General features: G+C 40.7%; 10 protein-coding genes and 1 non-coding gene across 11 annotated transcripts; 10 read left to right on the top strand and 1 right to left on the bottom strand. All coding sequences in view use genetic code 6, as the record gives it.

Annotated features, from left to right (window-relative positions):
* Positions 1-341: 341 nt before the first annotated feature.
* SS50377_25922 (Tenascin-like protein) lies at positions 342-2,165 on the top strand (the record flags this gene model as incomplete). Its single annotated transcript, XM_067909748.1, has 1 exon — positions 342-2,165. The coding sequence occupies one exon, from the start codon at positions 342-344 to the stop codon at positions 2,163-2,165; it is 1,824 nt and encodes a 607-aa protein (XP_067762504.1).
* A 1,216-nt stretch (positions 2,166-3,381) lies between these two features.
* On the top strand, positions 3,382-3,663 carry SS50377_25921 (uncharacterized protein; the record flags this gene model as incomplete). The annotated part of the gene is made up of 1 exon (XM_067909747.1): positions 3,382-3,663. The coding sequence occupies one exon, from the start codon at positions 3,382-3,384 to the stop codon at positions 3,661-3,663; it is 282 nt and encodes a 93-aa protein (XP_067762503.1).
* Positions 3,664-3,689: 26 nt separating this feature from the next.
* SS50377_25920 (uncharacterized protein) lies at positions 3,690-4,655 on the top strand (the record flags this gene model as incomplete). The annotated part of the gene is made up of 1 exon (XM_067909746.1): positions 3,690-4,655. The coding sequence occupies one exon, from the start codon at positions 3,690-3,692 to the stop codon at positions 4,653-4,655; it is 966 nt and encodes a 321-aa protein (XP_067762502.1).
* A 37-nt stretch (positions 4,656-4,692) lies between these two features.
* SS50377_25919 (Cysteine-rich membrane protein 1) lies at positions 4,693-6,816 on the bottom strand (the record flags this gene model as incomplete). Its single annotated transcript, XM_067909745.1, has 1 exon — positions 4,693-6,816. One exon carries the CDS (start codon positions 6,814-6,816, stop codon positions 4,693-4,695), a length of 2,124 nt encoding a protein of 707 aa, XP_067762501.1.
* A 929-nt stretch (positions 6,817-7,745) lies between these two features.
* SS50377_25918 (Cysteine-rich membrane protein 1) lies at positions 7,746-9,248 on the top strand (the record flags this gene model as incomplete). Its single annotated transcript, XM_067909744.1, has 1 exon — positions 7,746-9,248. One exon carries the CDS (start codon positions 7,746-7,748, stop codon positions 9,246-9,248), a length of 1,503 nt encoding a protein of 500 aa, XP_067762500.1.
* A 1,348-nt stretch (positions 9,249-10,596) lies between these two features.
* Positions 10,597-11,511, top strand: SS50377_25917 (Cysteine-rich membrane protein 2; the record flags this gene model as incomplete). The annotated part of the gene is made up of 1 exon (XM_067909743.1): positions 10,597-11,511. One exon carries the CDS (start codon positions 10,597-10,599, stop codon positions 11,509-11,511), a length of 915 nt encoding a protein of 304 aa, XP_067762499.1.
* A 2,625-nt stretch (positions 11,512-14,136) lies between these two features.
* On the top strand, positions 14,137-14,430 carry SS50377_25916 (Cysteine-rich membrane protein 2; the record flags this gene model as incomplete). Its single annotated transcript, XM_067909742.1, has 1 exon — positions 14,137-14,430. One exon carries the CDS (start codon positions 14,137-14,139, stop codon positions 14,428-14,430), a length of 294 nt encoding a protein of 97 aa, XP_067762498.1.
* An 18-nt stretch (positions 14,431-14,448) lies between these two features.
* Positions 14,449-14,530, top strand: SS50377_t20105. The gene has a single exon. It is a non-coding gene; the product is annotated as a tRNA-Ser (tRNA).
* Positions 14,531-14,598: 68 nt separating this feature from the next.
* SS50377_25915 (uncharacterized protein) lies at positions 14,599-15,690 on the top strand (the record flags this gene model as incomplete). The annotated part of the gene is made up of 1 exon (XM_067909741.1): positions 14,599-15,690. One exon carries the CDS (start codon positions 14,599-14,601, stop codon positions 15,688-15,690), a length of 1,092 nt encoding a protein of 363 aa, XP_067762497.1.
* A 337-nt stretch (positions 15,691-16,027) lies between these two features.
* On the top strand, positions 16,028-17,638 carry SS50377_25914 (uncharacterized protein; the record flags this gene model as incomplete). The annotated part of the gene is made up of 1 exon (XM_067909740.1): positions 16,028-17,638. The coding sequence occupies one exon, from the start codon at positions 16,028-16,030 to the stop codon at positions 17,636-17,638; it is 1,611 nt and encodes a 536-aa protein (XP_067762496.1).
* A 5,606-nt stretch (positions 17,639-23,244) lies between these two features.
* SS50377_25913 (Cysteine-rich membrane protein 2) lies at positions 23,245-25,155 on the top strand (the record flags this gene model as incomplete). Its single annotated transcript, XM_067909739.1, has 1 exon — positions 23,245-25,155. The coding sequence occupies one exon, from the start codon at positions 23,245-23,247 to the stop codon at positions 25,153-25,155; it is 1,911 nt and encodes a 636-aa protein (XP_067762495.1).
* Positions 25,156-25,600: the final 445 nt, after the last annotated feature.

The raw sequence follows: 25,600 nt of genomic DNA, 5'->3' as shown, positions 1-25,600 counted from the left end.
TATTTCTAAGTATCAAATTTATTGTTAAAAATATTCATTTAATAATATCTGTGAAATTATATAATGATAATATTTTTATATTACATATATTTATTTTTAATAATAAAATTCCAAAATATTTTAATGTTACTTATGGATATTAATTAATACTGTTTTATAATGCTTAGTAATTTATATTAGTTTAAAGTACTTATTAATAATATATTGTTTTTTTGTTTTTAAATAAGTAAATATAAATGAAAAATATATATTATTCAAAATATTGGATTGAATGAAAATTACAAATACATATTTTTTAATTAATAATAATACTATTAATATTAAAATTCACTCATTTAAAAATGACTTGTCCTGAAAACCAAGTATCTCTTGGAGGTATGTGCATTGCCAAAGAATGTATATTTAATAATATTATTTGTAGTAATCATGGATTCTGTCATAACGACAGTAAATCTTGTTCGTGTGACCCTACTTTTACAGGTCTTCACTGCGACGCTTGTGCGATAGGAATGATACCTGTAAATAACAGCAAGTAATGTGCAAATGTCAAATGCATTGAAAATGATAAAATTTGCAATGGAAATGGGTCTTGTGGTGGAATTAATTTTGATTAATGTGTGTGCAAGCCTGGATTTTCTGGAAAGCTTTGCCAATGTGGACCAGATCACCTGCCACACCCATCTTCGTAGGAATGTGTTATTAATTTATGCAAATCTCCAAATTAATTATGCTATGGTCGTTCTGAATGTGTATTAGTTGAAAAATTAGGTTAAAAAGAATTCATTTGCAATGGATGCGGTGAATTTACTGATAATGATCCAAGATAAGGATGTGCATAATGTCTTCCAGGCAAAGGGTTTCTCCCACCTCCAGCTGATAGAAAATGTCTGAGTACTAACTGTATAACTGGAAATACTATTTGCAATGGAAAAGGTCAGTGTCAGTCTTATGGTTTCTGTGTTTGTAATGGTAATTTCTCATCTTTCAGTAATTGTAGAGGTTGCAAATAGACATTCTAGCTTCACGATGGTGAATGTATTCCCGATCTCTGTAAAACAGGCAATACTGAGTGTAATGGAAGAGGAAAATGTGATATGAACAGATTAGAGTGCCGCTGCGAGCCTGGATTCTCTGGACGCTCTTGCGAACTATGCGCGCAGGGGCTGGTCTTCGCGAACAGCAAGACAGAGTGCGCAAAACCGGCGTGCGTGAACGATGACAAGGTCTGCGGTGGGCGCGGGACGTGCGAGGGACTGAGCTTCACGTGGTGCAACTGTCAGAACAGGAGCAGTGGGAAGTTCTGCGAATGCGATGATGGATATACGCAGATTAATGCTGCATTACTGACATGTGGGCGCGACCTGTGCAAGACGCAGCGCGGGAGGTGCTTCGGTCGCGGGGCCTGCGCCCTGGAGAACGCGCAGTTCGTCTGCAAAGACTGCGGGAACTTCCCGTTCAACGACCCGAAGCAACAGTGCCAGGGCTGCTTGCCTGGGGCCGCGTACTTCGGCAACGCGTCCAACTACGACTGCCGCCCAGCGAAGTGCATCACGGGCAGCTCCATCTGCAGCGGGCAGGGGACCTGCGAGGGCTCGGGGGAGTGTCGCTGCGGGGACCCAGCCCTGGACCCGGTGCATGGATGCTCGTAGTGTCTGGCTAGTTTCGAGCGCGTGGGGGATACCTGCGTGCCGAGCGGCTGCGTGCACAGCGGTACTGAGTGCGCAGGCAGGGGCAGGTGCGAGGCAGGGGTGTGCACGTGCTCGACCTACCTGCTGGACGCCGGGGCCAAGTGCAGTGTCTGCGCCGACGAACACGCCCTGGTGAACGAGCTCTGTACGGTCTGCCGCCCGGGCTTCGTGTTCGTGCGCGACAGGTGCGTGGACACACGATGTGAGCCCGGGCAAACCTTCAACACCGTGCTGTTCCAGTGCGTGGACGGGCAGCTCCACCAGGACGGCGTGTCCATGGGGCTCATAGCCGGTATTGTGGTGCTGGTCTTCGTCGCAGTGGGCCTGGTGGGCCTCATCGCCTTCTTCTACCTCAAAAGGCGTGCCGGGCTCCCGGGCAGAAGCGCCGTCGTCACCACACGGCAGGCGGAGGTGCCACGCCCCACGCTCACCGATACGGAAGCCCTGGTGCGGGAGACCCTGCAGTACGACAAGTGAGCCGGATCCGTCACTGAACGCGCTGGACGCCCATCGCTCCACTGGTTGCATGTATGAAAAGCCGATCCGAACACCGCAATAAGCCTTCGCACGGTGGTTCTGAGGCTGGGCGCACCTTTACGGAGAATATTAGAATTAATGGAAGGGAATGGAGGAGTTTGCACACAGCTCCATTCCCCAGAATGTACCCCGCCCTCGGGATACCATTCGCTCGCCTCGGAGCAATGGTGCCCGTCTGACAGGACCAGACCTTCCCAAGATCCACTGACGTGGATGCAGGGCTCCGCCGGGCCCAGGAGGCGAGGAGCTGCGTCCGGTTAGGTTCGCAGCGGAAGTGAATAGGCCTGGATGGGGATGATAGATACCCAGCTGCCCATTCTCTACCAGCAAACACCCAGTTCATGCGTGGATGATGGCGCAGCTAGCTCGGCATGCACCTGGTATCGGGATAATGACGATACGGCTGAGCGAAGCTGCCACGGCGTGCTCATAGCATCAGCTTTGGTTATTTCGTGAAGCTGCGAGGTGTGACCGTATATGATACCCTTATGTATCTAGCTGCCCGATTGCCAAATGCAGCGATATACCCTGGGGCATACCGCATTCAGATTCATCGCAGCATTTCTTTACAATTTACGGCTGCTCCCACCTCCCGTGATAACCCTCCCAATTACATTCATGTCGCGCTGGAGCAAGTGCACGGCGTGCTCTTTTCCTTGCCAGTGAGGATACTAGTATTTCCTCTCCGAGTATCATCCATACAGGTCTACACAGCGCCGCCTGGCAGAAACCACATGCATTTGCAGTGGGACTAACTTTTATCAAGCAATAGCAGCGAAGAAAGCTGAATACTAGATTGTTAAGCTCTCCAGACCGGGTTACCGCTGCTATTGTAAAGAACTTCGAGGGCGGAAGGCTCTCGTTGCGATTCCCAGAGGCATGCAGCTATTGCAGCCTCACTCGATGGTAACCTAGCGCGAACACGGGACGAAGGCTGGCGCCAAGCCAATTTTGTGTTCGCCGGTTCCTCGTTACCATCATGCCATATCCGCTGCAATAGGCAAGGATGACAATTGGAGGTCGATGAGGTTTGCAGCTTGGTGAGCGGCAGAGAATCTAGCGTCAGGCGCTAACCTTCGGACGTGGACTTGCATCTCTTTGGGCGTGTGTTATAACCATCGTTTACCGGCTCTTGCAGTCGCAACAGCACGTACCAATGCCCCTATTCTAGACAGCATTAGGTGATCAGGGCTTCTGGCTGCAAACGAGCCATATGTCTGCTGCCCCGTAGGAATTAGACTTGCGGTGCCAGGCTGAGTCTAAGACTGAAGCTGCCAACACCACTGCCTACAATAATGGACGGAACAGTGCGCAGGAAGTAGTCTACGCGAAAACTGCAAAACTGATTTTGGCAGTGAGCTGCAATCGTTTTCGCAGGCGATAGTATGTCCTGCTGGTACCCAACCACCAATCGCTGAAATTTTGCGAGTGGGTCTGACTAAAAATATTGGACTACCGTAAAGGATGCGTCTAACCTGCAGCGTACACAGGTCGGAGCTTTGCTTCCTGAAAAACGGCCATCTGGCGCCTGGGCTGGTGCTAGTTCGCTTGCTCAGGTTTGCGGCGTGTGGGATGTATTACTAGTGTAACCCTGGAAGGCGCATGCTCTAGCACTCACCAGCAGCCACCGTGATTGAACATGTTCCATTGTTTTCTGGCCCGGTACTGGATGTGCATGTCTTATTTAGAGATTTCGGTTGGAGCAAACTTCGCACTAAGGCTAGGCCGCAATGGAGCGATGTCTCTAGTACGACAAAGCATGGTTGGGGTAGACACTGTCTCCCGGAGGTGTTGGGCGGCAATGTACTGCAGGTAATAAAAATTCCCTCGAGCTCTCTGGTTCCTCGCTGCAACACCGATTGCGAAAACGGCGAGGAATCCGCTGTGCTCCGCACCGTACTCCGGCAGCGCCCGTCGGGAGCAGTGCTTGGTAGTGCTGCAAACGAACATAGCTGGTAGGCAGTTCGCATGAATGCCTTCGCACCTGCTGATAAACAGTCACTTGTGAAAAGAAAGCACCCGGTATCAGAAATGTCTAACAGCCTGCGTGCGAAAGGCAGGCCAATATGCTTTGACTATGATTTAGTGGAAATACATGACATAGAGAAAAGCATATAGGATGGCGACATAAACGGGTTATTCACTTAATCGCTAACGCGATTTGATTCTTTCCAGTTTTATGCTGCGACCTTTACATATTTGATACTTGGCCGCCTTGCTTCTATACTTTAAAACCATGCTATTGCTACAGATCAAATTGAAAAAGTATCGAACTAATAATATTTGGCTATCATATTTTACTTGCCGAGTACACTTTCGATACATCTTACTATGCATGGACATCGTTGTACCCAATATTAAGGATTGAAAATGCCTTCAGTTTTAATATCAAGAAGCTTATGCTAAATTGAAATTCAAAATTATGGCTGAGCAGAGCGGGCTGTTATGGTACAGTGAATTAATTATATCAGTTGATGGCAGTAGCAGCGACTCCAGCGGCCTTGCGGGCCTTCTTCACGGCAATGTACGCCACAGCGCCAACGCTGAAGGTCAAAATACCAATAGCAGCAGCAGCTCCAAGGTAGGTGCTAATACCAAGAGTATCGCGTGTGAGCTCCTACTTGACTTCCCCATCCGCTTTTTAGTTTTACAATTTCCATTCCAGAGCAGTTAAGCACATACCATATGTATTTTTCTGCATGTTGGGTAGGCATTTCAAGCATCCCTTATGGTTAGAATTGCAAAGGGCGCAGTTTTAGGAGTTCCCACAGTTGCATTAAGATGTTATGTTTTCATGGCACGGTTCAGGTAACCCGTCATTGCAGTAAAATCCAAGTGGAATGTTTTCACACTTCGACGTACAAAGCCCAGTAGTGGTTAAGACATAATTGCGATCTTCGCATTTATCGCAAAAAGTTGCCGAACTGCAAAAACTACATCCAGCAGGACATTCGGTGCAGCGCTTCGTGTCGGTGTCGCAAAAGCTTGCAATCACCTTGGCGCAGTCCTGGTTCGTTTCGCACTTGTTACTGCATGTGTTGGCTGCTTAATCTAATATGAAAGTTTAAGCACACATTAAGCACTTTTGCTATTCGTCACACTCGTAACATCCAGAAAGGCATTTTGGGTGACTCGGAACATGCTCTTTGTGGTCATACTGACTTCTAGTGCATTAGCCATTCACGCACTCGACGCAGTTTTTACTTGGCACGTGGTCCGCGCAGTAACACGACTCGCCAAGCGCCATATCCTCGTGGCAGAGCTAGCACTAGACGCGTTGAGAGCCAACGGCGGGGCAAAAGTAGCCAGCCTTGCACGTCGGCTGCTCGCTTGTGCATGAGCCCGACACCTCGGGGTCCACTCTTACTGCAACACACAGGTCCCCTATATGCGCATAGCCCCTTTGGCATAGCTGGCAATCTCCTTTTCCGCTTAGGGCGAAACGGGAAAAGCACGATGCACACTTTCCGGTCTGCGTGCAGGTGGCACAGTTTTGCGAATCACCGCACTTGCACTGCGACGTGATGCCGTCCTCGCATCCTGCCGGCGCTCCGTTATTGCAGTAGAAGCTGCCTAGCAGGTAATCGCATTTCGGGGTGCAAAGTCCAGCTGTCGTTGTGACATAGTTGCTTGGGTCGCACTTTTCGCAGAAGTCGCTCGCACTGCATTTCAGGCACCCCGCTTGGCATGCCGTGCACCGCTTAGAGCCCGTGTCGCAGAAGCTTCCCAGTGCTATTTCACAATCTTTGTTGTTCTAGCAATAATTGTTGCATGTGTTGGAGTTTTCGTCGTAAACATAGGTTTGAGCGCACCTTAAGCACGTCCTGTTTTCATCACACTCGAAGCAGCCGTGATGGCACTTGTGAAGAGGTGTCGTGTGGTCGTGCTGGGCGATATGGTACTAGCCACAGGAGAGCCCTGCGCATTGTATGCAGTTAGCTGTGGGGATATAATCAACGCAATAGCATGATTGTTCGAGAGTCATGTTCTCATTGCACTTTTGGCATTTTACAAAAAACTTATCCACGGCGGGGCAGAAGAAGCCAGCCCTGCAGCCTTATACGGATAGGGAGCATGTGCCAGCCTCTGCCTGCGAATATTGGGTTGGAACGCAAGTTTAGGCTTTGATCTCGTACCCCGGCGCGCACTAGAAGCAGTTCCCATACTCGTTAATCTAATAATTGGGTAAGCATGCATGGCAGTTCCCGTAGATCGAGCAGGTTGCGCAGTTGTCCCCGCTCTTGCACCTGCATGCTGAGGCGATGCCCTCAAAGCACGGCTCTTACTTTCCCTCATTGCAGTAAAAGCCCTCTTCCAGGTCCTTGCATCCCGTCGTGCACGTCCCATTACTATTTAGGACGTCCTCTTTCGAAATGCACTTATAGCAGAAATCTTATGACAAGCATCCCCCACAGAACTCGCCGCGGTGCTTGCATTGGTGCGTATCCTCATTACAGTAATATCCATCCGCCTGGTTGCAATCTGTGGTATTGCGCCATACAGAACATAGTGTGTAATGCATCGCTGCTAGGAGCTCGTGATGGCATAATAATCCGTATATCGGCACCCAATAATGGATATCAGGAGACATTTTGTCAGAGAGGGTCCATTCTAGCCAACAACAGTAAATGTTCACAATTATTCTAATCTATTAAGGTATATATGATCCGTCCCGTTATACTAGGGGCACCATATTCATTCAGACCAGCTGGCTCTAGCGGATGATGGTAGTATCCAGAAGAAGCGGACCAGCTTGTACCCCTGTAGGTCATCTAGCTGCACTCCCTATATATCCGACCAAGTTACTTCGAGGGCTTCCTAATCCATTGGACGCGTCTCCTTCATTTTCGGGACAGTGGTAATGCTGCCACCTGCAGTTGCTCCGGCTGCTAATTCTTGCGTGTATATCTCCAATGAAAGAGTTAGGTTGCATTTCGAGGTCAGCCATCTCTGGTTCCGCATGCAGCTTGAACTCTATGTCTGGTTTCATTTAGCTTGGGGGATGAGCATAATACTCATATGTTCGTGTACGTGATCTAGGCACGTACGAAATCAGAAACCCCAGAATTGAATCGGTTGTCCATCATATCATCTACTACCACAATATACCCCTAATGTTAATGCGATTCTCTAAAATTGTAGATACGCAGCATCATCGCCCAGCAATGCCTAAAATGTTTTTAATTTTTGGAGTGAACTGTCTGCTAAATATCGCTAACTGATAAACCACAAATAAGTATACAATGAATATCTACTCAAGTCACTCCCAAATTAGAATTTTTAAAAATCTCCCAGAAACTTCGAAACTGCACCCGCGACCAGGTATATTCCATCGGACTTAAGTTCCTATATAAAATAACTCTATTGCCATACTTTGATACCAAAAGCTGAAGGACTATAAGTGGGCTCCTTAGAGACTTGAGCGTTCGTAGCAGTATGATAAGATCCCCAAATAGACAGAAACTCAAACCTTCACAATATCGAAAATGTATGATGGTAGATTTTAATCTTAGTTTCAAAATGACTGCAAAGACCTATTGTTCGGTTGGAAATAATGTTTGTGATATTAACTATTACTGCCCTGCTTCAGGTGTGCTACATGAAACATGTTAGAAATGCTCAATAGATATACCAGTCGGCTATGGATGTAATTGTACAGCCAAAAAAAGCATTAAAAATTGTATTGAGTGTAGAAGCAGGTATTGTTTAAAATGTTTACCTGGATTCTATACTAATCTTACCAGATGCTTAAAATGCACCTAAGGTTGTAAAGACTGCAAGTCAGAGTATAATTGCACTAGGTGTGAAGACGGCTATATATTCAATTCAGCAAGAAAAATATGTACTCCTAAGTGCTTCACAAATACTGACTGTATGGATAGAAAAGGGAAATACTGTAACTTGATTACTAACTAGTGCGAATCCTGTGGACCGTTCTGCCAATGGTGCATTTCACCATCATTCTGCTATTCGTGTATCTCTGACTAATACACTCTCACCGTCAGTGGAATTTGCGAAATGGGATGCTTAAACCTGTAGAATGGAGAGTACTGCAAGGAAGGTAAGGCTGAACCCTGTTTTGAGGGATGCACTTCGGCGTGCAAGTGCGGAGAACAGAAAAACTGTGCTACCTGCTCATTGGCCGGATACTGTACCTCCTGCTTACCGCATTATCAGCAGGACATGTTCGGAGCCTGCACACAGTGCAGCTATGGTTACGAAATGCTTGATAATTTCTGTATTCCCAGTTATTTGACCCACTGGAACTCTGGTACCTGTTCTAGAGTAGATTATACATGCAAGGCAGGTTTTTACTGCCCAGCTACAAGTAATCATCTAGTGCAGTGCTTACCATGTAGAGAAGATATGAAGTTCGGGGATTCGTGCTACTGCCTGGATAACGTACCGACATAGAATTGCATAGAATGTGCAAATGGAAACTGTACTAGAATAATGATAGAGTAGGCAGATACCAGTCCCCATACCAAAAGATGCCTTTTAGGCTGCTCATAATGTAATGCAGACTAGAGGTGTTTGAAGTGTGATGATACTCACGTTTTAGATTACTCTAATCACACATGTTCATTTTGCGACGAGAATTAGTTTATCATCACAACCTCCGGCTTGTGTACCCCTAAATGCGAAAACCTCCCAGTTGGCTATTACTGCAAGAATGGAAAACCAGAGCTGTGTACTGAGGACAGTACCTCTATGTGCAGTTGTGGAGTCGCGAAAAACTGTGCCCTATGCAATCCAGATAATAATACTTGCAAACAGTGCCTTAATGCTATTCACATGGACTATACAGGGATTTGCGTGAAACCAGCAGACTGGGAATTAGAGAAGCAACAAGCTGGTGAAGAAAGTGCGGATGAGCATTCTGCTGGAACGTTCGAAGTTGGGGCTTATCTTGGTGTAATTGCGGCCGTCCTGGCCCTGATCAGCTGCGTCTGCATTACTGCTTATATTGTTGTAAAGAAAGCTCGCAAATCACCAGGAGTGGTTGCTATCTCCATATACTGATTTAATTGAAGTATCTTAATAATCATAAGCTCGTTTTTTATTTAAAAGTATAAGTTTCAGTTTTTCAAACAAATCTTGTTATTAAATATAAAAATAATCTAGTGTATTATATAATTAAGCAAATATATTAATATCAATATTTGTTTTCATAATTGTTCATTTTTCTTAGTATGATTACTAGTTACGATTATTAACTATATTTAAAATATTTAAAAGCGGGTAAATTACTAGTAAAAGTATATTGATTTTACTGGATATTTTTATATAGCTACTATTATAATATTCTGAAAATAGGTAACTAAGTATTATTATTATAAAAATAACTAAGTTAAATCCACTTCATCAATATATAAGATAGTACTAGCATAATGAATTATATATATTATACCTTATTACAATTGTGTAATAGATAACATACAACAATTATATCTTGCACTTAGATTTCTAATGAGTTAAATATGATTTTAATATTTACTAAAAAGTAAAATAATAATTATGACTAAAGAATAAAATAATTAATAAAAATTTACATAATTATCTTAACTCCTTTTGTAAAGTGTCATGCTATATTTGCTAGAAGATAATTTTTAAAAATGCTAGTTAGAATATATTAAAAATTATAAAAAACTTCATTTAAATCATTTTTTATAAGTTAAATAGAAGTAAAACTATATATCAGCTACTAACTAAAATAATAAGCTTCAAAAAATATATTATTCAAAAATATACATTATACAACACCACATATGCATGACCTTTCCTCGTTCCGTTACTATGGTGTATCCTTATCATTAAATTTACAAATACTATAACGACTACCGATTATTATCATCACGGACTGATAAGTATTACTGCCCAAAAGTTTCCTTAGCTCTCGACTGTAGGTTGGTTTGATAGATAACCAAGACATATACTTTCGATTTGGCTACATAAATATTGCATTCGAGGAGAAATGCTGCAAATAACGTATTTTCCAGATTACAACACAGAATCCAGCGTCTCATTATTTAAAAATTGCGGTTATAGAAACTTTAGTTATAAGATCGCGGCAGCAAGACCGTGTTTCCCAGTATTGTCAACGCAATAATTGTAAATTGCATCTTTTATAATTACTATGAGCTATACCGTTTCCTCAATACTCTTTCAAAGTAGATAGTTCGATATGTGGTTACCTATAATAGTCAAGTGATACTATTTTTATTCCATCTACTATTTCGGATAATTTCGTCTAAATCGGAAGTAAAGCTATTTTAAAATAATATATTAATTATCATATAATACTAATGCTATGGATCGCGAATACATCCTATTTCTTCGATATAACATTCATAATATCTCACCTTCCAAAATGAGCTGCGAAGATGGGACATCAGGCTTCTTCTGCTAGTGCAAACGCGGCTATAAGTAGCACTCTGATATGGATTTAACGTGTGTATAGAACGACTGCGAGACTGTTTTCGGTGACTGCGCGGGCCGCGCGGAGTGCCTATTTGTCAGTAACGCTGCCGTGCCACCCGGGGTGTTTTCCTGTCAACCCTGCACCGAGTACCCCTATAACTCCTCAGTATCACGATGCCTAGCCTGCGTTCAAAACTCGGTGTTCTTCGGCCCTGAGCCCAACTTGGAGTGCCGACCAGCAGCGTGCGTTGCAGGTCCAACTATCTGCAGCGGCAGGGGAGTCTGCTTGGAAATAGGGTAGTGTGCGTGCTACGACCCTAATTTCGACGGCGGAAGGGCCTGCGCGTCATGTCTGGAGAACCATGTACTCATCGGCCGCAAGTGCGTTTTCCAGGGCTGCATCACCGGCGGGACCGAGTGCGCAGAGCGGGGGTTTTGTGATGGTCAGGTGTGTTAGTGCTTCAGCTCGCGCCTCGATTCCACGGCCAACTGCAGCTCATGCAAAGACCCGAACGCACTGATAGGTGATTTCTGCATCGAGTGCATGAACAGGTTCTAGATTGTACACGGGACCTGTATTGATGTTAGCTGCAGGAAGGGAGAACGATTTGACTATCTGGAGCTGCAATGCGTAAGCTTGTTGCCGAAATGGGGGACCAGGGAATGCGGAATGGTGGTAGCCATTGTGGTTCTCGTTGCGGTTGCAGTGTTCTAAGTATGTGCTATTGCAGTTTACCAGCTCCGCTAGCGGGGTATCCCGACACGGCGGAACTCTATTCTGTCTTCGAGGACGGTTTCTATAAGTCAGCGCACGAAATCGAACGATTTCTAGGGGTTGAAGATGGATAGCTACTACGCAGAATGATGACCTGATAGGGATATGGTAGGGTAAAAATATTGTAAATGTCGTGGCTTTCGCGAGGTTTCCTAAAGTTAGCGAACTTAATGGCGTAGACTGAATATGCTAGATTTCTGATTTTTATTTTGCATAGAGTCTAGGGAGCTGTAGAGTGAATTATATTTCGTTGGCGGATGCGACAGGCACATGTGGTACTTAAGGTTTTTAGTATTATACACAAATATCTGCCGAAGGGGCTGTGACCAGCTCAATCAGCTCATATGCAAAAATAATACTATAGTTTGCACAACTTCAGTTGAGACTATGAAAGATAGCGGATCCACTTAGGAGTAGAATCTAGCTCCAAGTAGGTATCGCATGGATGCTAAGCACGCATGTGTCAGCCCTATTGCAGCATCATTTGTATGCGGCTGGCAGATATAATCAAATCTATTTCCCTGCTCCGTTCTCTGTATAGTTTATGTGAGCGCTAGAAAAATATACATAGCGCATGTAAGCTAGACAGTAAAGTTACACTTTGCACCATGCTAGTTTCAATGCGTTGGGGATGGGGCAGTTTGCTTACTGTGATATGGTAACAACTGTTATGATTCCGACAGGGTTTGAACGCAGCCGATGTGATACTAGTATTGGAATTACTATTTTTACAAGCACTGAAGTTAAAATTGCGAGTAGATTGATTAACTTTACTGCTGCTAGTAGTAGTTTATTAAAAACATATTTTCTGGTAAAACACCCATATTTTGTTAGTAGCCAATATTTTCGAATTCCATAAAATAACTCAGACACCTTAGTTCGTATACTAAATTTTCTTACCCGACCGCTTTCTCCGATCTTTCCTGTACAGTTTGGTCAATAGACATGACATATATACGCCAAAGGTCGCAAGGTTAGTGCCAGTAGTGAGTAAAATAGTTTCTATACTAAATACAGTTATGCTGCTCTAGTTTAAACCACCTGCGGTATAAAGTCAATGCCGATACTGCAGTACTTATTAACAATAGTTGCTATCATTAAGAAGTATTTTTGGTAGAACTTGAACACTAGTTTTGCACTATTCGCTCCAGTTTTACTTTTCCGTACTATCTCGTACTATCTTAAGCTTAGTGGTACAAAAACACCTTCATAATTCCTCTAGTGTTCATTGCTGCAGATGGCAGTATTCTGATGCATACCATAATAGACTCATCCAGTAAGTCTGGTCCAGCAGGGTCGCCAGATTTGAGTAACGTATTTATAATGGGACACTACGCTGCCATCTTTTTCATGCGAAAAAATATCAAAAACCACCCCATCGCACAATTGCCCGCGCACTATCCTCTTGCAGGTCCTTGCTATGGTTATATAATTGATTCCCCTAAGTTAGATCAGTTACTTTTGCTACACGGGCTCGTGATAGAGAATTATGCGAGAGGGATGCTCCATTTTAGGAGCCAAGTCAGTTCCAGTAGTGTTATATCGCCAAAGCTCTGCATCTAATCTTCATATAGTGAATGTCAAACATGATGCTCAAACGAAACCGTGCGGTCAAAAAGCCTACCGCCGCATACTATATAATATCTGGCACATTGTTCAGAAGTATTTCGTATATTTCGTGTTCAAAGTGCACTAAGTTAGCGTTTTGGTTGCAGATAAACGCGATTCACCACTTTAGAAATAGGTGATTGCCTAAATAGAGAATGCTCGAGCTAAACGTTAGCTACTGCTACTAATTTGCATACACAAAGGTGTTGAGGTGTACCTGGAACCAGATGCCATTCACATCCAGAGAGCTCCTAAATATACGTAATATACGCCCCAGATGCTAGTTTTATGTGGAATTCATATTATCTATTCGGCCACAGTGTCGTATATACTGTATCTAAGAAAATATGTGTGGTGGAATTATGGAAGTCGTTAATCCTGATATTAGAGTTTATTACTAGGAAGCTTTCAAATTAAGGCGAGATAACCTCCCCAGACGTGCAGATGCGTAGGTACGAGGTATACATATAAATTTTATCAGTTACCGCAGGGAAGGCATCGCAAAAGTAATCCGTGAAAGCTCTGCTATACTCAAAGATGTTTAATATAATTGTTAATATGGCAGTTAGGTAATTCCATACATGTTGATTGACAACTCGACCATCACGTTTTCAGGAAGGTCAGCGCACAATGCATTTTGATTAGAGTGAAGGTTAACTTGCTCGTGATTAATGTTGGTATCGTATAGTATGACATAATTATATAAATAGCAGCCTCTATGGATACTTTGAGATGCCTATATAGCGGTGAGTATTTTATCAAGATGTATTATGCGCAATATTTACCGACTCCGACCAATAGAGTCAATTGAGTGACCTACACGACTTCAGTTTAGAATTTAGCACTGACTCTTAACTGAGAATATTAAAATTAGATGATATGTCTGGTTGAATAGGCAACTATATTGTCGCCGAGCCGACGACGAACTATATTTTATATTCAGATAGTGAGAAGAACTATTCTAACATTTTGCTCAGTAGAGTAAATCCTTGCATAAGTTTCACACGCCGATAACTAACTATTGCAACCAGATTCCGCAGTTTAATATAAAATAAGAGGAATGCTAAATATGATTCCCACGAGGTACTAACACTGCTAACGCTGTTGATGACTGTTGAGAACCCAATAGAAATAGACCCGCCGTGCTACCTATCATAGAATGATGTGCTGTGCCGATGCAAGACACCATACTATGCGGAGTGCCAGCGGTGCGCGGGGTGCCTCAACGTCCTGATACCTGGGTGCGGGCTGTATGCCGGCGCGTGTTGCTGCCTTGGCGAATGCTGCCAGCGTGGGGCCTGCCAGATCGCATGCGCCGGACTGTACATGTTCCTGTTCGCCCCGCTGCTGGTCGGCTGGGGGCTAAGCGTGGTCGTGGGCGTGAGGATGATGCTGTAGTGAGCTTCATAAATTTGTTATGACACTTTGGCCGAGTGGTTAAGGCGAAAGACTAGAAATCTTTTGCACGTTGTGCGCATGGGTTCAAATCCCATAGGTGTCGAATTTTACGCATTCGTGTGCATTTGCATTATGATATGCACCCGCTTCGCTCCTTCCCATTCGCTTCAAATGATACCCACAGTCTGCTTCCGCTACTTCCAGCTCCCCGAGGCAGCCCTGGTAACCCTCAAGCAGATCGCCCAGGTTACCAAGATATACTAGGACGCCCAGGTGCTGCAGGTACAGGCGACGCTCGCGTTGAACCTCCTCCAGGGCATTTTCGAGAACCTCTAGGTCACCCAAATCGAAGCCATTTCCTCAAAAAATCTGGTTCACGACGCCCCACTCGACCTCGAAGCAGTAGAAACAGCGCGTTGCGACTTTGTGCATCAAGGCTTCACTGATGGGGACTTGAAACATGTCCTCTCCCTCGACGACGTCGAGTGTGTAGCAACGGTCGACTTAGCGCTGGGCATGAAGTTTGTGGAGGGGAAGCGATCGCTTCTGACCACCTAGCTGTAAAACCATTTCAAAGATTCGTCGAAGCTTATTATTAAACTCCCCAAGGCACTTTGCGCCACCTTCAAGCCACGCCGGGCGGTGTAGCCAGATTTCACAGTCGTGGACTTCGAGGCGTACGCGACATAGTAGGTTCGCGGAGGTGGGTTCGATCCCAGCAAGACGCATATTTCTGAGTTCGGCGCCGTCCGCGTCCAGAATCGGAGAATCGTTGCCACGATACAGAACATCGTACTGCCCTCAGCCGCGTGTCTGAGACTGCCTGACAGCTAGCTGTTCATGGCTAGGAATATGACCAAGCTGGACTGCTCTAAGATGACCACAGGAATACATAGCGGGGAGATAGGAACGCTCTTCGATAGCTTTAGCAGGCTCGACAGCGCTGCCCTCGCTGGGCTTTCCGGGGTTACGATTCTAGAGGACTTCTGTGAGGTGGAAAAACCGAACATTCTGGCCAAAGGGCCAGAGTTGGAGAAGCAGGTGCTGGGCATAAAAATACAGAACAGCGACGACATCCTAACCAAAGATAGAAGCGAATACCACGGAGCACATAGAAAATTCCACTACTGCAACTTCCACGTGAAACACCAGGGGAAGACGTTTAGCAAGAAAGGGAAAAAGGAAGCGATACACTGCGCACTTGACGACTGCTATGTGGTGGCCGAGCTGCTGCTGGCAGGAGAATCAGAGGTGGTGGAGTGATAATCTATGGATTTTATTATGATGCGTGAGGCCTTGGATGGAAGCGGGAGCAGCGCGGTCAATGGTATGCTTAAATAAGTGCTATTTAAGCAAGCGGTTTGCAGTAGTTTGTATCTTCTATCATATGTAACCGAGTACTCTCTCTGCAGTCTACCAGAACATTGAAACAATGCAATACGCTAAACCGCGCACTAGGTATTTTCCATCGCAATTGCCGCCAACACCTTAGATTTATAGATCTTAAAACCTTTCCACTCCTATTGTAGGTGCCTTCAAAACATATAATAGTAAATACATTTGAACTTTTGACTATAATTTTAAGGCAATCATAACAAAAATGCTCGTTGCGCTCGCCCACGAGATCTCCTGGATCACGAAACCGCCACCATAACCCTCCCAAACTGCCACAATTTCTACCGACTTCACTCAACACTACTAGTTTTCTTTCAACACACCAGCCCTCTAGAACAACTTTAAGCCAAATTTCAAAACCTGCGTTGCCCAACAGACCTCCGTATACTAGGTTCTCCTCGAGGGGTGCTAGCAGCATACCCAGTACCAAGAGACTTCCAAACTATACACTTACCCAGTCCCATGCACGTCACAAATTTGCTTTCCGGACGGCCCCAATTAGCGTGGATTCGACCTGGTTGAGCTTTTTAGCTTCTAGCTCTGCAAAGGTAGCGAGAATGTGGACCAGAAGGTAGTGCTGAAGTGCCAGTTTGAGTCGTACGAGCTGAACGACAGCCAGACGCAGTTCTCGGTCCCCGGAATCACAGGGCGGCTCATACTCAGCCAAAAGCCAACTTTCCTCATTTTTGATGATATAGTAATAAGGAGCGGAAAGTCGTTTTCGGTCTCAAATTTAGTTGCGACCCAGGTTGCTTAAAGCGAGGATACTTGGCGTAGTTTGCGAACGGATTTGAACACCGTCTTACCCAGCTACCAGCCAGGATTTTTGGACCAGTTTGAGAGAAACAAAATTGGCTTAAAATGCACGACTTCTCAAATTCTAGAAGATCGCATTCTGCTGTCCTGCGATCTTATTTCGCAGACGATTTTCGAGCTCACGTTCGATGATTTCAAGAAGGTTTCCGAGGTAGAAGAAGCGGAGTATTTCACCATATTGGGATAAATAGCGAAGAATTTTAATACCTCTCTGATAGTCGTAAACTTGATTCTAACCGTAGAAGGAACGAAGAATTTCAACAAAAACATTCAAATTTACGACGAAGACGGATTTCAAGTTTACGAGCGCGCCCTGTCAACTCTAGTAAGCAATACTTTAGTATACGAAATTGAGTTCTACTCCCAGAAACTGAAGTTTAGAGTGGTGGTGGAAGGGAACGTGCTGGAAATTGAGCTTGATGGCAACATAAAGTTCGGGCAGGTGGCCGATCTCGAGTTTTGCTCTGAGAAAGCTGGGTACAGTAGAGATGGGAAGCGTTGCTTCACCGGATGCGTTAACAGTAGCATGCGGGTCGATAACAGGTGCGAGATGGCTGAGTGCGCGGTTGGCTTGATTGCGTATCTGCCTTTACTTTCCTGCCTCAGCGAAGATGACTATCTGGTAGCCACTGGCGAGACTTTTATACCAGATCCCGAGTACCTTGAACAGTTCAATTGCAACCTGCCCGGTACTGCTGAACGTGGTACTTGCGTCTGCCCAGAGAACTTTACAACGGTAAACTACGTCACTGGCAATCTTTGCAACGAGGATGCGGTCTAGGAAATGGCTAAATTGCCTCTGATTGATAGCTTTTTTAGTCAGATTGTAGGGGGCGGTTTGGGGGACGTCGGGCTGTTCTACGTAAAGGTTGTTGAGTTTCTGTCTGGAATTTCAGGAAAGTGGTTGTTCATGGTGCTGCCTGTGGTGCTAGTCGTCTTATTAGTAGTGTTCGTCGGGTTCAAGGTATTAAGGCTGCTGATTATGCTCAGGAGGAAGTGAGGGGTTTCAAATGGGTGTGGTTTTTTCATGATATGCGATTAACGATACTGATAGGTAAGTAGTGACAGATTTCAAACAGTAGCGCAAGGGTCATAATACCGAATAAAACTTCGGCATAACTATTCATATTCTTTGACTAGCTGTTCATGAATTACATAAAGTTAATATAAATATCATACTATTATTATATAATATTAGAGTATAGTAAGAAAATTTATGATCACTTTGCGTATTACTCGTTTTCGGTAACGAGTTTCTAATTATCCTCAAACTTGATACAAATATTAAATGTTTCTTTCACTTACCAATGAATTTTATCTCCTGATTACAGTTTTTCTCATAATATGAGAGAAAACACGTATGCCAGCTTAAGCTATACTTGCGAATATAAAAATATCAATCCTCACAATTACTTCCTATATTTTCAAATCTTAGAGCTTCAGATCTGTGCGAATGTCCACTTGCTATCAGAACACTCTCATTTAGCCATTTTGTATCACCTCTGCAAATAGTGGAAGATTCACCGACTAGTGCACTGTCAGAATTACATTAACTGTATTATAGTTTATCATTTACTAAAGTAGTTACGCATTTACAGGATTGGTCTTAACCTCGAACTTTAGTATCACATTCCTTTTCACCAATAACAAAGTTCTAATAAATCCATTTTGCACCACCTTGGGGATTATCAGTTTTACAACTTTTACACCCAATATATGGATGCTAATTTGTATTATCGTAAGAGCAGAATTCTGCATTCCGACATTTTCTATGGCAATTGTACAGAGTATCATCCATAATTCACTTTGCCCATCGATATTCATGATTTACTAACGGACCAGAAAAGTGGACCCCTAGCAGAAACTCCATGCATGATTTCATTGTATCAATAAACGTTGCCGGACGAGAAGCATTACAAAGCAATGAACCATCTTTTTCGAACCAGTAGCTCCCCCCATAATAGAATCCTATTAATGTACTGCACAAATCTGGCCCATAGGTCTGTTTTCAGATGAAAATCACAGTCCACCACTATGCATGCTGAAATTATTTCTTATGGGTTTTAATTTCACATTCACTGGTTTCAGAATCGTAACCAGCGCATTTACCGGTTCTACTGCAAATTATATCATTTATTATACATTAAGAATTATCATATTCAGTCCCACTGTTGGCTCTGTTCATCCCCTTAGAGCACAAATTGCAGTGATTCCCAGAGTATTCTGACCATCATCTATACTATTATATTGTATCATCACACTCCACTTTCCAACTACAGATATTACCCCTGGTATTACTGTGATTTTAGCTCCCTAAGTTATTTAAACACAGCCAGAAACCGTTTTCGTCACATTTTTTGTAACGACCGCGTACTATTTAGCCCATCCAGCACTGTGTGGAACCGAACATTCTGTTGGGAACCGGCTAGCTAAAACTGTGCTATGAAGGCCGTCGAATCAATACTATACTAGGTCGTTGCAGAGAACTTTCAATAGACGCATTCCACAGTTGACATCAAAAATGCATTTTGTGTGCAGGAAGCAGGGGCAGATCCGTGTTCTGCCACAGTTTGCCGCACAGCCAGAGTAAACGGGCTAAACAGCGAGTTACAGGTCCACAGATGCCGCTATCTCTGCAGATCGTGTCGGTGGAAATACAGTTTTTGTGGGCGTATTCGAGGCAGAAGTAAATAAGAATTCTTCCCAGGGAGGATTCCTGCACTGAGGTCCTGCACAGCTCGCTGAGTTGATTCACTGCATTTTTACTATCGCTGCAAACAGTGTCCTGTATGAAGTACTCGATGTTCAGCATTAGTCGTAGACATTAATTAGGACTTCAGGCATCTAATTTTAGGAGACTACAGAATGACAAATATAGACTAATTACGGCGTAATTCAGTAAATAGTGATTTTAGTCAAGAATTCTATGTGGTGATTATGATGTGGATATAAGAAGGAATATTTAAAATTATGCAGAAAAGCTTTTATTTGAGTTAGTATAGTAATTAAGAATACTGATAGTTTAGTTCTTAGTATTTGTTTCCAAAAATTGAAAACATAATAATAGCTAATTTATGTTTAGGAGAAATACAAATCAACGAAATAATTTACACGTGTGTTCTTTATTTATACTCATATAGAGAAGTTAATTGTAATCTAGATAAAGCATCAACGTAACTTAAATATATGATAGGATATGAAAAAATAAAGCACAAATACCTAAAAGAGACCTGAATATAAATATATAATAATTAAAAATATTAAAAATTAAATTTTATACGATTTGTTCTATAAATTTAATAGAAATAAAACAAATTAATTATATTTTTATGTATTATTAAGGTTAAATTATATGAGCTTTAAATATGAAGATTATTAATTATTAATCAGAGTATACTATATAATAATAGTAACTACGATCTAGCTATATAAAATATATACACATTATAATTAGTTTAAAACATAATTTTACGAATGTGTTTATTTATTAAATTAAAATCTCCTGTGATAATGTAGGTTTAGTTCAATCATTGGTTTGTTTTTATTATAATGATAATTGAACTTGATGCAACTATTATAAGAATTAATCCAAAGATTAGGAAAATAGATATAAAAATCATATTGAACTAATCAATATCACATGAATATGCAAATGATGATTAATCTTTGTTGTCAATTATAATCAATGGTTGGAAAGAGGTTTAAAGTTTATCCACAAATAGTCTTTAACTTTGTGCAAAATTTCCCGGATAAAATGGGTCAGTTGAATTTTAAGATGTACTTAACTCATTTAATCAAATTTTAAAGTAATAAACATATTTAAATGGCATATCGAATTCAAAAACGTGATGAACCATACAGCTGGAAGATGCAGGAGTTATTTATAAAACTTATTATACTCTTGTCTTGACCTTTTCTAAATATAAATCCACACATTTTTGGGATTGTACTGGAAAAAAATACAATACAAGTATCTAAATAGGCTACCACTGTCATAAAGTTATAAAAACAAGAAAGTTTAGTTCTAAAATATTTTACTTCCTTTCTAATAACAGAGCCATCTTCTGCTATTAATGTGATAAATGCTAATATATTTGTGAAATTTATATCAAGCAATACTGTTTCATTTTTCTAAGGTAAAATAAATAATATAACACCCATATTCAGAATAGTAGTAAATGGGCGATGATCATTATACTATTTATACATTAAAATAACACTTGAGTTAACAAATGTTGTTCCCATCTGACAGTCTTTAAAATGAGTTAAATCTCCAGTTAGTGAGATTGTGTTAGAGTTAAATACTCCAAAAGGATTAATTTTAGTTAAACATTCTACACTTAATGACCTTATATTCGTAATGTACGTGAAAATTTGTTATTTTAGACTTGAGCCGGCCTGAGTAAATTACATAAGTAATCTAATTTGCACTTATCTATCTATTTAAAAGATATTAAAAATGTCTATTTAAGTTTAAATTTCTAAAGTTGAATCCGAAAAGTTTAAGCGATAGAATTTGATTTGTAAATGGATAAACGGTAATTTGTAACCTTCATAATCTGTTGATGCACCAGCAAGCGGAGCTATAGGGATATTATGCCATTTATTATCAGTGTTATATTCTATAAATACTTAAGGATCCGTGATTAAGCAATCATTTGGGTCACCTGATAGATTTAAGTACGAGCTTGGTCCACTTCTAGAATCGTTCAGCTATAAATGGCTCCACCAATTTGATGTATTAACAAGGGTGTTGCTTATTTCAGAAAACTCTCATTATACTTTCAATTGTTCTTATAGTAGCATATTATAAGATATAATAGACAATTTAGTCATAAGTTAAAAAATATTATCAGGAATAGAATCAAATGAGATTGTTAATATACCTTCATAATAAAATTGAAAGGCAACTTCTATTAGTTTAGTCGTACCAGCATCAGTATATTTTGACTAAACTTTTGAAATGGTATCATTAAATTCATAACACTTAATAGGTGATGGTTCTAGATTAGTTATACTAACTATATATTAAGATTTTTACATCACCGCTTTAAGTGTTGAATTGGCATAAAAACATTCTGTTTATGTAGTAAGTAATAGCAATATTTCTAGTTAAGAGCGTATAAAAAATATTAAACAAAAATAATTAACTTTAGATTGAAGCTAGGATAAACTAAAAATATAATTTTTAGTCTGCATGTATAGAAAATTAATTATATAAATTATTTCAAAAATTGAATATAGAATATTTATATTATAATTAGTTAATACAGAACCAAGTAACAATTTTTTCCAAAGTAATATATCAAATATATACAATACTCTATAATTAATAGTAAATTAATGTTAGGAAAAGACTTTGTTCTGCAAATTATATCTTATAATAGTAAAGATAGATTTTGACAAAATAATAATAATAATAATAATAATAATAATAATAATAATAATAATAATAATAATAATAATAATAATAATAATAATAATAATAATAATAATAATAATAATAATAATAATAATAATAATAATAATAATAATAATAATAATAATAATAATAATAATATAATAATAATAATAATAATAATAATAATAATAATAATAATAATAATAATAATATAATAATAATAATAATAATAATAATAATAATAATAATAATAATAATAATAATAATAATAATAATAATAATAATAATATAATAATAATAATAATAATAATAATAATAATAATAATAATAATAATAATAATAATAATAATAATAATAATAATAATAATAATAATAATAATAATAATAATAATAATAATAATAATAATAATAATAATAATAATAATAATAATAAAATAATAATAATAATAATAATAATAATAATAATAATAATAATAATAAATAATAATAATAATAATAATAATAATAATAATAATAATAATAATAATAATAATAATAATAATAATAATAATAATAATAATAATAATAATAATAATAATAATAATAATAATATTATTATTATTATTATTAGTAAATATTTTTGAAAACACGGTTTAAATTCGTGTATTTTTTATACCCTTAATACTGAATCGATACAAATAAATGCAACATCTAATTAACTATGTTAAATTATTATCTTGATTAATATATTCTATTTTATTTGTTGTCATGAAAAAATAATGCATCTCAATTTTTAAGAAGTCGATGTTTCTTTTACTAATAGTATGCTACGTATTCATCTTAATTAATATCCTGAACTATTATCTCAAAATGCTAATTCTTTTCTGTATAAATTCTTTTAATTAATCTGCATATTATTTTATACTCTTTGATTTATAATGTCAATATATATTATATAAGAATTTCTTTGATTTATTGACGATAATAGTTACTATTAACATACCCTTATTTACCTACTGATTATATTAAGAAAAAAGAATCATAAGAAATAGGTAAATATTAACCTGAAGAATGAGCAATATTTAATAAATTAAATTTGTGGTGTCTATTAGAATATGTTATTTCAAGTTAAATTGGTTGTGTGATCTACCCTACCAGTATGAGCGTGCACAGATCCTGCCATTTTCGTTGGGATTTATTGGCCGATAGTTTCTACTGAACCACAAATGCAAGTATTGAATTCGGATACTATCCTTATATGGCCGGCTGTTTTTCGCTTCCAAGAATCTGGCAGCCGCTGCAGATATTCTGCCGAAGCATTGCGCATCTGGCGAGTATACAAAATTACTCTAACAGAGCCTGTACGTGCGGGAACTACGGTGCGCGTAAGTATTCTAATTAGCTGCGCGCGTATTACCGCCCCAATTCCAAATCATCTCCCACGCCGGAAACTCCCACGCCACAATATACGCCTATACTGTGGTTTCGAATCGCGTACCAATTATAAAATGGGCAACTCCTCCACGTGCACGAGTACCGCGAACTACTGCTACGCCGGGCAGTTCTGTCCCGCGACCAGCGGCACTGAGGTGTTTTGTAAGTTCTGCTCCACTGGCGTCACGCCGGGGCAGGGGTGCAGCTGTAAGAGATATCACGAGATCAAGGGCTGCTCCAAATGCGATGGTGATGATTGCGTGGAATGCCTTCCTGGTCATTTCCTGCAGGAGAATACGTGCCAATAATGCGCCAAAGGCTGTGAGCTCTGTGACTCTATCTACGTCTGTACAAAGTGCCAGGAACAGTACATATTCGACACCATCAGCCAAGATTGCATCCCCGCCTGCATTACCAACGATGACTGCAAGATTCCCCAGGGTTATTTCTGCAATTAATTTTCCAGCCGATGCGAGGCATGCGATGAATTTTGCTTGGTATGTATATCTACCGATGTCTGCATATCCTGCTTATAGAAAGAAGATCTTCTGACTATCGACGGAAGCTGCATAGCAGGATGCGGGACCCTCAAAAATGGCTAATACTGTTTGTATGATAGCCCTACTCCATGTGTCGAGGATATCAGCACCCAGTGCAAGTGTGGTTCGGCAATAAACTGCGCAACATGTACAAAAGATGGAACCACCTGTGACAAGTGCCTTACTACATTCTAAAAGGATAACAGCGGAAGATGCCAGTTGTGCATAGAAGGCTATGAGTCTAAGGGTTATCTATGTGTTCCTAGAGCTATAACTCTCTAGGAGTCTGGAACTTGTTCAGTAGCCAATAATGGCTGCAAAGCTGGATATTTTTGCCCTTCCACTGGATCTTACTCCGTGTAGTGCGTGCCGTGCAACAACGATATGATCTTTGGTCAATCATGCTATTGCGCCGATAATACTCCTACCAAAAACTGTGTAGAGTGTGCTAATGGAAAATGTACTCACGTCCTTCTGGAAAAGGATGGGTAGAAAGTCCCACACACGAAGTGCCTTCATGCATGCTTCGAGTGTGATGAGAACTAGAAGTGTCTCCGTTGCGTGCAGGCGCATACGTTAAATAAGGATACCAATACCTGTCATAATGCATGTGTGCATAATATTGACTGCGCGTAAGCGAGGGGAAGTTTTTGTAATATTCCAACGAGGAGATGCACACCCTGTCCCACAGGATGCATATACTGTTAAAGTAAAGATTTCTGCCTCATATGTGATAAGTCTAACTTTGTAACCACCATCGCTGGTATCTGTGAGCCGATGTGCGGAAATCTCGAAACCGGTCAGTACTGCAATGACGGGAAGGCTGATACATGTGGTATTTACATATCTTCCGAATGCAAGTGCGGTAAGGCTATGAACTGTTCGACGTGCAAAGAAGATGGTGTTAGCTGCGCTACGTGTTTATCTGGTACGTCAATGGATCACTATGGAATTTGTTATAAGATAATTCCACACGGCCTCGCGTAGTAGCAATTAATAAAAACTGAAATAGTGGAAAGCTCTGGTGTCCAACTTGGTGTTGGTGCTGCTATTGGTGTCATTTTTACCTTGGTGGTACTGACGGGGAGCGTTGGGGCCATCCTTTACGCTATACTCAAGAAGAGAAACAAAGCAGCTGTGGCAGTTGACACTGCTACTAACTGATTAATTTATTCATTATATGAACGATACACGTTTGGTGACACATCTTCGCACGGAATGTTTACTATGAAGCTATGTTTCACCCGCCTGAGTTTGCACCAATTTATAGTTCAACATAGTTACATCCTAATAATTCCAATTGTGTAATGTCCTTTTCCCTGAACTTAATAATCAAGGCGAGGTTTCAATAATGTGTTTTGAGTATCAACAGTACTATTCTGCACAGCTAATACCAGCGTGAAATTTATATAAATATGGGATTATACATTTTTAGTGATATGTGGAAATAAGTAAATCTAGGCCACACAAAATTGTACGGTGGAATACTCATAATAAAGCATGATTAAGAACTAGATCTGGTAATCAAGGGGTAAACAAACTTGAATTTCCTTTAGCGTAATAAATGATATAACTAGATATTGCATACATAACTTATTATCATGGATAA

The sequence above is a fragment of the Spironucleus salmonicida genome, chromosome 6 (genome assembly GCF_000497125.1).
Source record: "Spironucleus salmonicida strain ATCC 50377 chromosome 6, whole genome shotgun sequence".
In the NCBI taxonomy this organism is placed as follows: Eukaryota; Fornicata; order Diplomonadida; family Hexamitidae; genus Spironucleus; species Spironucleus salmonicida.
The sequence above is the reverse complement of the archived record's forward strand: the minus strand, read 5'-3'. Positions and strand labels throughout refer to the sequence as shown.